The sequence below is a fragment of the Cupressus sempervirens genome, chromosome 8 (genome assembly GCF_028749045.1).
Source record: "Cupressus sempervirens isolate cs-2001-9-10 chromosome 8, ASM2874904v1, whole genome shotgun sequence".
Classification (NCBI taxonomy): Eukaryota; Viridiplantae; Streptophyta; class Pinopsida; order Cupressales; family Cupressaceae; genus Cupressus; species Cupressus sempervirens.
This window is the reverse complement of record NC_143125.1, coordinates 112,484,083-112,496,823: the sequence shown is the minus strand read 5'-3', so window position 1 is coordinate 112,496,823 and position 12,741 is coordinate 112,484,083. Positions and strand designations below refer to the sequence as shown.

General features: G+C 35.2%; 1 protein-coding gene across 1 annotated transcript in view; it reads left to right on the top strand.

Annotated features, from left to right (window-relative positions):
- LOC149541836 (Cation efflux family protein) overlaps positions 1–12,741 on the top strand; it is a 142,486-nt gene that overhangs the window by 54,808 nt on the left and 74,937 nt on the right. The window contains exon 3 of the mRNA XM_089796909.1: positions 9,783–9,822. Within this exon, the coding sequence (XP_089653035.1) occupies positions 9,783–9,822 (40 nt within the window). The remainder of the gene's footprint in view (positions 1–9,782; positions 9,823–12,741) is intronic.

Here is a 12,741-nt window from a genome sequence, read left to right as displayed (position 1 = left end):
CATCTCCTAGTAATACTTGTTGGTCATTCTCCTATCCGGCCTAAGTGGTGGGCTAAGACACTTGCTGATTTGTGTGATGATGAGCTCATTGATGAGAGAATTGCTCGAAAAAAGAGCAAAACTATAGATTCTGTTAACTTTGCTCTTATGGCCAACATTCACAGTGTGTTTGGACCTCAAACATATTCCGAGGCTAAAGGAATTCCAGAGTGGGAACAGGCCATGACATCTGAACATTAGAGCCTGCTGAAAAACAACACATGGGTCCTTTCTAATCTTCCACCAGGGAAGAAACCCATTGGTTGAAAATGGGTCTACAAAATCAAATACAAATTAGATGGTACTTTGGATAAGTACAAAGCTCGTTTAGTGGCAAAGGGCTTTTCTCAGCGTCAGGGCATTGATTATGAGGAGACCTTTGCTCCTATTGCAAAGATGAGCACCATCAGATTAGTTCTAGCCATGGTAGCACAGTTTGGCTAGAAGGTGCATCAGATGGACGTAAAGAATGCTTTCGTGAATGGTGATCAAGTTTGGTAAAGACCATCAAGTTCTCAGATTGGTAAAAGCTCTCTATGGCTTGAAGCAGGCCCCTTGAGCATGGTACATCAAGATTGATAAGTACCTCAGTGATCAAGGCTTCAAGAGGATTTCTTCAAACTCAAATCTGTACATCAAGACTACTGATAGTGACATCATGCTTCTGGTTATCTGTGGATGATCTGATCATCACTGGCAGTTCATCTTTGATTCAGGGAATCAAACAGAACTTATGCTAGTCTTTTGATATGACTGACCTTGGGCTCATGCATTATTGCTTAGGTGTTGAAGTTTGGCAACAGTCTTCTGGTATATTCATCTCTCAATCCAAATATGCCAGGGTCCTGTTAGACAAATTTCGAATGCAAGATTGCAAACCTGCATCTACACCTATGGGGAAAGGTCTCAAGTTATTAGCAAAGTCTGATTCTCCTTCCGTTGATGATACTACATATAGGCAACTAGTAGGCAGCCTCATCTACCTCTCTGCTACTAGGCCTGATATCAGCTTCGCAGTCAGCTATATTTCACGCTTTATGACAGCTTCTAAGGCTGATCATTGGATGGCAACAAAGTGTGTGCTTCGTAATGTGAAGGGCACTTCAGATTATGGACTTCTGTACTCTTGGAGTTCTAATCCTAAACTCAGTGGGTTTACAGATTCCGATTGGGCAGGCTCTGTTGATGATAAAAAGTCAACATCTGGATATGTGTTCAGTTTGGGATCCGGTGGAGTCACATGGAACAACAAGAAGCAATAGGCAATTTCTCTCTCTTCTTCAGAGGCTGAATACAGAGGGACTGTTAAGGCAGGATGTGAAGCTGTTTGGCTTCGTCGGATGCTTGGAGATATGTAGACGTCACCAACAGGACCGACTAATTTGTTTGTTGATAATGAAGGCGTTATCAAGTTAGCACGGAATCCAGTCTTCCATAAATGAACCAAGCATGTGGATGTTCATTGTCATTACATACGATAGTTGGTTGAAGACGACACTATAAATTTGCAGTATGTTCCTACCACAGATCAAACTGCAGACATTTTCCCCAAGCCTCTTGGTCCTGATACGTTTGTCAAATTCAGAGGACAACTTGGTGTGTTCGATAGATTAACCATTAAGGGAGGGTATTACAATAATAGATAAGTCGTCTATTATTAGTTAATGGTTATCTTGTAAATATCTTAAGCTTTAGTTTGCTTTCTCTAGAATAGAATGTTTCTATTCTTTATGATCGTTTCCTAAGGAAACATCGTCTCATTCTTTTGTATAAATTGACCTTTCGGTCTCCGTTAATAACAAGCAAGTATTTACCAATTACCTCGTAATATATATTCTAATTAATTATATTAAGATAAAATTATATACATGATGATATATAGTATATATATTATAATTGTATTAAATATAGGATTATATATAATATTTGTATTATTATAAAATATATTATGATAATTTGTATTTTTTTATTAAATCTTTCTTCAAGAGGAGACTCTTATAATTAGGTTCTAAGCGGGGGGCATGCCAGATTGTTTCCAAGTCTCTCAACTTTTGAAAGAAAGCACCAAACAACAGAAACATGCCTCATAGATGTCAAACGCTGCCTCAAATAATCAGAAGCAACTTCTAAAATGATTGCCACTGATCTATAGATGAAGGGCGGCTCTCTAAACCCCAAATGCAAACCTCAAAAAGCCTGTAATCTGCACAAAATACAGTCCTCTATTCTTGTAATTATATCTGATATGAAACTCTTAATCCTCTTCACAACTTGGTCACCAATTTTAACACTATCTTAACGTCTGGATGAGATTAATGCTGGCATAATTCACTGGCAGAGATCAACCAATTCAAAGTGCAAATATTTAGAAGAATCCCCAATTTGTCCTGCCTTTAAACGCTGAAAACCTTGGCTTCAATATTCATCACAATTCATAAAATAACAAATACACTAATTTCACAAAGCATAAGTAACATAATGAAAAGAACTCATGTGAGTTTTTTATAACTTTTGTGGGAGAACTCACACACTTTTCGAGCCAACGTGGGATAAATAGATATACTTTTTCCCCTTCAATAATTCATTTACTCCAATACTTTAATTAATACCTTGGCTTAAGCTTCCATGTATTAATTGATAAAATGGCCCCTTTCAATGATGACTCAAAACTCAAGTGAAAGTATAAAGTCAAATTATAACTTTTTAATAATACTTTGGCCAATAAAATAATAATAATAACTCCCAAAATATTTATCCTTTAGATATGCCGTCTGCTATAGGAGTCACGCCTATTATTTCCCCACGTGACCAAATGCACTTCCCAAAAATAGAAAGGGTCCCTCTCAGTTATCACTAGACTTAACATAAATAGAATGTGCATGAAACTGAGTCCAAATGAAGTCCAAGCTGAGCTAAATGATATTTGTTTCAGTTAGAGTATCAATGATATTTCTGATTTATCAAAGCAGCTTTCTTTGTTTTGTAATATTTAATTAGTTGGCTTCTATAAGGCAGAATTAAAATCAACTTTACTAATTCACAACACTTAAAATGGAATGAATGGATTATTAAGAAGAACTCAATAGTATTACTTTTATATATGTTTATACAAGGATTAGATATATTTATGCCAATCAATTAGAGCTATAAGAAGGAAGTTGAATGTTTGTGACTCTGTAGCCCTAGGAGAAGGCACTAATCTTAATCATTAAAGATATCTTCTTGAAGTTACATTTCTTTTTTAGTTTCAGAAGTAGGAATGTGTAGAATGTAGTAGTAGTATAGGTTTTTGGATATTCATTTTTAAGTATAAGTGCCATACTAAGTGAATCTAAGGTTAAGAACCAGAATATAATCACACATCTGCTCAAATTACAAGCTATACTTGCCTAGGTCTTGTAGAGTGTAAAGAGTAGGAGCCTCTTTCCTTAAAGGATCTTATTCTTTGGCAAAAACAATTGCTTGATCTAATCATAGAAAAGGGCACATTCTTAGGGCTTTGCAGTCCTTTGTTTTGGGAACCAACATAGGGTTTGTCAAAAATTTCCACAAAAATTGTGGCATCTTTGTAATTTGTTTTGGGTTGTAGCACTCATTTGCAAAAAAAATGCGCGGCTGTTTTTCTAAAGAAGTGGAGTGTTTGATGGCTTTCTCCTCAAAATTGTTGTTTTAAATTTCAACTGTTGAAATTAGTGTCTTTGGCTGCAGGTAGGGACAATTCTTGTTTTCCCAACATCAGGTTGGAAGGTTTGGGGTTATCTTGGTCATATCTAGAAGTTTTGCAGATTTTGGGGGGTCTCATCAGTAGGTTCATTTCGCATAATGTAATGTCCCCAATTTAGTAGGTTCCAGTAGCTTGGCGATGTCAATTCATCATCATGACCCTCGTGAGCTAACACTATGTTTTGAGGGTCTCAGTGGAGTGACTTTCTATTTATAGAAAGTCAATTTTGGCACAGTTCTATTTTTAGCAGTGCAGTTGAGGCACTTGATGACTTGGCTCCTTCAGTGATTCACTGAGTTTATTTAACCTAGCTTAATGAATAACTTTATTATTCCATAGTTCTAATTTGATGGTTGTTGGCTTGCCTTTGGCACCAAACTTTTAAAATTTTAAAAATTAAGTTCCATGAAGAGTTTTCCTCAATTTACTCCTGCATTACACCAATTTCACTGATCATGCTTTTGGGAAGTTATATTTTTTAAAAAGAGGTAGCGTTGCAAGGAGTTGTTTAACTTGAATTCTGAACTGCACACTTCAAGGTTCAGAGTTCAGAGTTTGAAAGTCTGAAGAGGCTTAGAGTTACAGTTCAAATAAGTTGCAAGCAGCCCAATGGTTAAATTTTCATGGTTCAGATAGTTCACAATCATCATGGTTTGAAGTTCAAAGTTCATTGTGAGTGAAAGCATAAAGCCAAAGTGATCAATAAAAGGGAGGTGATAGTGAAAAATAGTTTTTGGGAAAAAATCACAGCATTGAACTTGAATCTTGAACTGTTAAGTTCAAAGTTCAAGGTTCAAAAATGATAGTTGGGTTCAATAGGACAGTCAAACCTGCATATATATTCGCCAATCCAAAAATGCATTCAAAAAAAGTGTTTGGAAATTTGAATCTGAGAACAACTCACCTATTATTTTGGCCTCAAATGCCCCCAGATTTAATATTATGGCCATACGAGCTCATATGATGTATTATTTTAATATTTTATCAGTGCAGCAATATGGTTAATAGGGTCAGTTTACAAAGGAAGTACCATGATTTGGCAAGCTGTTAAAAATGGTTAAAAACGCATCTGCAATGTTAAAAATCATAAATGCCTGCAATATTTTAGGACTCCAGGATGCCTGGTTAACTCATGGTGAATTTATAAAAAAGTGACTGCAGGTGAAATTACATAATTTTACACTCTTTTAAATGCAGCAATTTAGAACATTTTAATAATGTTTCAAATCAGTTTTAGAGGAACATTCTAAAACATTTTAGTAATGTTTTAACCAACTTGGACAATAGCAAATTCATGGGAATGTGGGATGGTTATTTTTATCTCTTTTAAAACCAAGAATCAGTTATCAAATCGGGAAGTTACAGCATGCTATTAATGGCAGAAATTTGTAGAAAGAATGGTTCTTCTTTTTCTGGAGTTGGGGGGCTATAGGGAGAGAAATATTTTTCTGAATGTTATTATAAGAGACAGTGAAAAGAGGGAAATTATTATTTATTTCCTGCATCTTGATTGTAATGGTAGGGCTTGAGGTGATCGTGTAGTCATTTTGTCATATTCAGAAATAAAGAGGAGTTTATGTTACAGATCGGTTGGTCTATATGTTTACTTTTCTGATTTGGATCAATTGGGCGGTTGTCTCTTTCGTGTTTCTGGATATCATCCTCCATTAGTGTATCAAGTATATGTTTGTATGTAAATTGGGCAGTTCTCCAATTGCTAAATCTTTGGATAGACTTTCTTTGGTCATGTCTTTTGAAATTTTACAGTTCCTCTGAAATGCTATAAACTATAAGATTTCTGGGTGCTCATGAGCACGTGCTTACTGGGTATTCTTAGAAAGTTACAGTTTTCATTGTTACAGATAATTTTGCCCTACAAGTACAAAGTAAAAGTAAAAATATTTAGCAGCTTACTGATGCTGGGAAGCCTGCTCCCAAGCCTCACTCTCTTCAAGGGGGTCTTATATTCAATGATGTTCAATATGATCAAGATTCAAGATAATTGGCCTATGCAAAGGGATATTAAGATTGTTAATGCTGCTTGCGCTCAGAGACTTGTTTGTCTTTCTCTGTTCGTTACATTCTGTAACTCCTACTGTTCCTCATGCTGCTGGTTCAAAAATGATAGTCGGGTTCAATAGGACAGTCAAAATTGCAATTGAAATATCATACTGACATTCATAGTATTTGAATTTCATATCATTAAGTAAGCATTTCTATTACTCTGAAAATACAAAGGAAACTTATAATTCAAAAAACCAAAAAAATTGCAAAAACATTCAAAAAACAAAATGTCTATCCAGCACAGTCTTGAGTGGGCCCTACACATAACGTTCTGAAGAGAATGGGACAGCCTTCTATGAAATCTTGTCCGGGTGGGGTAACCTTCTATGCATTCGTGACGAAAGGGGTAGCCTTATATGCATTTGTGAGCATGAGACATATGTATTTTGTTTTTTGTAGGGTAGTTAGATTAGAACGATGACCATTAAGGGAGAGAATTAAATTATGTAATGTTTCTTTAATGGTCAATTTAGTTACTTTAGTAAGTTTCTATTTTCCTTTTCTGTTATATCAATTTATAATAACAATAATGATAAACATCGTTCTGGAGGATGCAGACAATCCACAACACATATATTGAAACTGTCTAAGTTTTTCCCTTACAAAATAATAAAGGAAGTTGAATGAACATAAAACAATAGCAAACTTACATCAATGCTTAATCTCATGCAAGTGACTACCTGTACAGGCTGTAAAATCACTGACAGGCAATGATAGTAACATTACGTGTTCATGAATATTATATTTCTATCTTCAATCCGGTTTTCATTTTTATTTTCATCTTGTTTCTACGAGGGCCTTTTCTGAAACTTATAATTGAGTTTCACAAAAGTTTGCTTTTTTTTGGTATTGGAAGTGGTTTGCAAATATAGCTCACATGAGAATCTGATCAGAATGATGTACAAAGATCATGCCCAGAAATGCACAATAAGGTTTAAAAGTACAACTCAAGAATGTACCAGCCTATTAATTCAACCAGCAGCGCAGACCGCCCCAAACAGATACATAAGGTGGGATTCAAAAAGTTAAAAATATCAACTATAACAACACAAGGATGTCATCAAGATCATCAGAAAAATGTGGACCAGAAGTAACAACAAAAGACAAATAATAACCCTGAACCACACCACTGTAAACACAATTTAAGCAGAGCTAGAAGTTTTCTACAATCCATTAGAATGCTTTTTATACCGTTCCTGGATTCAATTGTGTAGAATTTTTTTCTATCAACGTTTCGAATCACACTATGTGATTCATCATCAGGATGCAAGAGAGCCAAAGAGAAAACTGTTTCAAAAGGTCGATGGCAAAAAAATCTCTTGGCTTTGTTGCATCTGATGATGGATCACATATTGTGATTCAAAACATTGATGGAAAAATATTCTACATAATCGAATCCAGAAACGGTATAAAAAGCAACCATTCAAGCAACCAGCCAAAATAGAAACATATATATAGCAAGACTGTCAAATAGTCTGCCAAGACCTAACTGAAAACATCCAAGCAAATTACCATTAGTGATGTTTCCTGCCCGCCCTTCCTTTGAAAAAATCAGTAGGAGCCTCTACATTCTTCTCCAAAGAAGTAAGCTTTGAATAAGGAGCAGCAGACAAGTGTAGAGAAGACACATCGACATCACTATCAGAACAGGTTCAGTAGAAGAATCAACATCAATAGAAGCACTAAGGACTTTGGCATCAACTGAAGAAACAGGAAATTCATGACTAAATGTTTGGAATGAGCCGTATCACCTACAACACCAGAATCAGCAGCTAAACTCTGGGAGGAACAGAACCACCAAGAATATCCCCAGGATTGGAACCAGCAGCATGAGGAACAGTAGGAGTTACAGAATGTAACGAACAGAGAAAGACAAACAAGTCTCTGAGCGCAAGCAGCATTAACAATCTTAATATCCCTTTGCATAGGCCAATTATCTTGAATCTTGATCATATTGAACATCATTGAATATAAGACCCCCTTGAAGAGAGTGAGGCTTGGGAGCAGGCTTCCCAGCATCAGTAAGCTGCTTAATATTTTTACTTTTACTTTGTACTTGTAGGGCAAAATTATCTGTAACAATGAAAACTGTAACTTTCTAAGAATACCCAGTAAGCACGTGCTCATGAGCACCCAGAAATCTTATAGTTTATAGCATTTCAGAGGAACCGTAAAATTTCAAAAGACATGACCAAAGAAAGTCTATCCAAAGATTTAGCAATTGGAGAACCAAGAATGTTGCCAGACAAAATACTATGCCATTCAATAATACCTTATCTTGATTAGACCCCCCAAGAATGAAGAAAGCATTGCCAAATTATTTTGCAAAATGACCCTCCAAAAACATGCACAATGCTTTCAAGATCCCTGCAAACGAGCATGATAATATGACTGAGCTCAGATGTGCTGATCTGGAATGTCAAATTCACTCTAAATAGGATCCCGAGTGAGTAAGTTCCACTTAACAAAGATGTTTCCAACACAATTATTATCTTTGCTATACCAACATTTAGCAGACCAACTTTTACTTGGATCAAGAACAGTCTTTGTTCCATCTGAAGCCAGCCATAGGGATCTTAAAATGAACACCTTGTCCTTACTTTTGAGAATGCACCACAACTGTTAGTTAATCCTTTAATATGTAACCGAGTGTTTTAAATAGAACACGAGACGACAGACCCAAAAGGCTTAATGTTAAAACAACCAAAATGAACATCTGAAAATGTATCTCTTTCCAAACAGAGTTCAGTTTAGGAACACAATTGCTCAGATAGAATCTAGAAAGCTGCCTTTATGGCACTTTATCATGAATAACTTTAATAAACCATTTAGAAGCCAGAGAAACACTATGCTTTCCTTTTCAAGCCCTTTCCTCAACAACTCTAGGACTAGTATACTGCTATCAAAAAACATCATTCTACTTACTGTAACCTCTTCTCATTTGACCACAGAATTTCTCTAATGAGTCTGAAACTTCTAATGAGTCTGTTTGATTGTGTATCATGAGAGTAAGAAATAAGCCAACAAGAGGTAAATTATGGTGTAGGAAGAGAACACTTGCCAATGAACAATTTTACTTCTGACTTTTTCTCACATCCAATTCCACAAAATCTTTAAACAAAAGGGGGAAAAGTGATTCTCACATATCTGATGATTTCATCAGGGCCTATCCAACTCCAACCTCAATCCAAAAGTGCCTTAGTTTTAATAGTATTTCAGGAAAGACTGACTTAGACGTAATAACATCAATTTTAGACCCTGAAGGCTGCAAATAAAAGTTGAATCTCGAATCCCCACTATTATTTTTATTTTCATCCATATTAGCTAAGATATAGTTACCATCAACTAACTAAATGTCCAGGATAAAGTCATCTTCACAGTGTTCCTACGATTTCAAAATATTGAGTGGTCAAGTTAAATTGCTGGTACGAACAAGTTTTAGCTTTAGTTATAGTCAAGTCACATTATATGAGTTCATTATTCTAAAATGTAGATGCTGTAATGAGCATCTATTTCAAGTGATCTCTCTTGTATGTATCACTATCATTGTAAATATCCAACATAGCACTCGGTCCGGTTTGTTAGAGCCCTTCTTAATTGTAATTTTTCATCTCCGGTTTGTTTCCGTGTGCTCAATCCTATCAACCAAATGCTCATTTTCAACATGGTAGATCCATTTAACCTATTGTAGTGAAGTTTGCAGCATCAGTTTTGACAACATTCTGTTTATATCTCCTGTTGTTTTTGTTTACTGTCTGTGTTCAACTGCTGGAAGTTTCAGTGGGTTATATGTCATGTTAAAACATAAGATCATGGACATTTTGTTTTTAGGCACTCATTTTTGTCATCTAGAGACTAATTTTTGTATTTAACCTCATATACTTCACTTATTTGTTAGATCTTAGAACTTTACAAATGACACTTTATTTTACTAAAAGTGTGCTTACTTTCTCAGGTACAAGCGGTTAGAAGTTTTATCGGCTTTTACAAATGCTGTAAGTTTTTTGGAATCCATACCATTTATTTTAATTTTTTTTTCCATGGCTAATAATGGCTGACATATTATTTCTTATTGTAAGGCAAAGAGTATGATATGTGATGAACATTGAAATTCACAGTATATTAGTTAGCCTTTTTTTGTCTGCTCCATTGTGTACTGAATAAGCAATTTTTCCTCACATTGGAAAAGTTTTAGATTGTAATAGATTTTTTAGGGTGGTAATTCGTTCTATAATAAAATTGTGTACTCTAGCGACCTATGATTTTTGAAATGATAAGCGGTGGTTGTATAATTAAACAAAGGAAATGAATAATCTTTGATTGCAAAGGATCTTTCCATATCACAAACGATCAAGATTTAAAGATAAATGGAAGTTACTAAAATTGACTGACTGACAAAATAAAAAGTTACGAACTACTTAAATGACCATTTTAAGCTAAATATTACAAAATTACTCAATACCTGAGTTACCAGATGCACTCATTGAATTAAGAGGTGGAGGCGGAGTCATTGGCATTCAGAAGACCACAAGTAGTGTGAAATCTCCCTGTGGATGCCTTCTATAACGGAGGTTATCTTTAGCCTCATTGTAATATTCTACAAATGTAGCAACCATGATTAATGTTCAATATCCATCAATCCTTAGCGACAATAACTACTTGCATTCTCAGATGCAGATCCTAGACTTTATTGAAATTGATTATTTTGCATATTATGTCATATATGGTGAATCCCAACTGTTATCTGCAATGATTGAAGAGTAGGAACATGGGCAAAATCGGCATGAAAATATCAACAAAGGTTTGTTTCATTTCTTCACTGGTGAAAGTAACGAGTCAGATGCTGTATGAACACATCAACATTAGGATCGTTATCCCATTCCTTGAGCTACTGCAGCCTTTGCTAAAGTCCAAAAGATCCTCTAATTTTGTTCTCCTCTACGCTGTTATATTTATGTTGTGATTTTATTACAATATATTTGCCATTCATTATTTAATTTAATTTTATTATTAGCATTTATTATTTATGTTTAGTATTATAGCAATTCTTAGATAGTGATATGAAGTGGACAGTACTATACTATTCATAAAATAAATATTATATTATTATATATTTATATTAGAGTATTATTAAATCTCAATATTTTTAATATTTAATGAATTATTACTACTTATAGTTATGATTATATATATATATAAAATTATTATTACTCTTTATCAATAAGAGGCCGAAGCCAAGATTAATTATTATTATTATATGTTATGATTAATTATTACTAAACTCAAATGCAAGACCTTCTAGATAAGACACGCACAACTTACAGTTGTGTTGTAGGCTCTTGCCTATAATTATATGTATTTTTTATCTGTTTATTTATTTTTTAGTTATCTATTAGTTAAGATATTATACTCTCAACTTTATTCTTATTGTTTACTTTAATTATTTATTATTATTTAAAATTATTGCATTTCTTGGTTGTAAATATATAGAAATGCACCATATGCATCCAAAACCTCCCATAATGTTTTAATGCATTTGCAAACTTGTATCTCGTGCCCGCATCCGCATCTGCTCCCGTATCAGCAATGTAGCTTAATATCCTCCCTTGATGGTCAACAAAAGATTAAACATGATTTGCTGGTCTTTTGGACATGAACGCATCAGGGTTAATTCTTTCTCATTTGTGACTTGAGTTCCATGACATGAGCATGCTGTTGACACCCTCCCTGGTTGGACTGCTGATCAACCAATTGGTTTTTGTAGAACTTCTGTACATGACCAAGTAAAAAGCATGATGAGTGCCATCCAACATGATGTTGGGTAAGCCAGTCATCTCGATCGTTTTTTAGACACTTGGAAATTGAGATAAAATCATCGAAAGAACTAGGGAAAAAGCCTTCTAGATGCTTTAGAATAACATTTATACCAACAATTTTGTAAAAAAATGTCAAGTATAGAATTGATATTAAGAAGCTTTGGGGCATTGTCGGTGATAATGCAATTCCAGTGCTCGAGTCTATGGTTGGCAGGTAATAGATTCAGGCAATTCAACATTCACAGGGGGTGTAATCAACTTTGGGACCTTCATCCATTTTAAGTCTAAGAGGGGAGGGCAACAAGGGGAAATACAAGGCAGAAAGTTCAAGTAATCCCATAGATGATTTTTTTAATTTCCATGTGAAGGATCAATTAGATGGTGCCATTGGTAGGTTCATTGCCAATGGCACACAATTGCATGTAGCTCGATCTTCTTAGTATAAGGAGATGATGTCCTTCATGGCGAAGGATGGGCATCATTTGTGCCACCAAGCAAGCACAAATTGAGGACCACGGTCTTGAATAACTAGTATAACAAGATCAGTGTTTTAATGGAGTAGATGAGGGCACGCTGAATAGAGTCTGGTCGCAACATAGTTATGGATGGGTGGATGGACATTAGCCATTGTACACTCATCAACATCATGGTTATATGCACAAAGGGCCTGTACTTTTTGAAGGCAGTTGATTGTTCAAGGCATCATAAATATGCTGATTTTTAGTTTCTCCTCCTTAGAGAGGCAATTAGGAGGTTGGGCCACAAAACATGGTCAAAATAGTGACATGCAACACTTGTGTGCAGAGTTGTAGAGAAGCTTGTTGAGGCATCCTATAAACACATTTGGTGGACTTCATGTTGTGTGCATGCAATGAACAATGCACTCAAGGACATAGGGAAGATTGACTAGATTAGAGGTGTGGTTAATGTTGCGAGAGATGTGCAGATGTTAATTTGCAACCAACACACTTCATCTGCACTCTTTAGGAGCTTCATGAAGGGGTTCTTGAAAATAGTTGAGACTAGATATGCTCGTATTACATTCTCTTGGAGAGAATGCTTGAGTTGCTAGAGCAATTGTAACTCATAGTAATGACA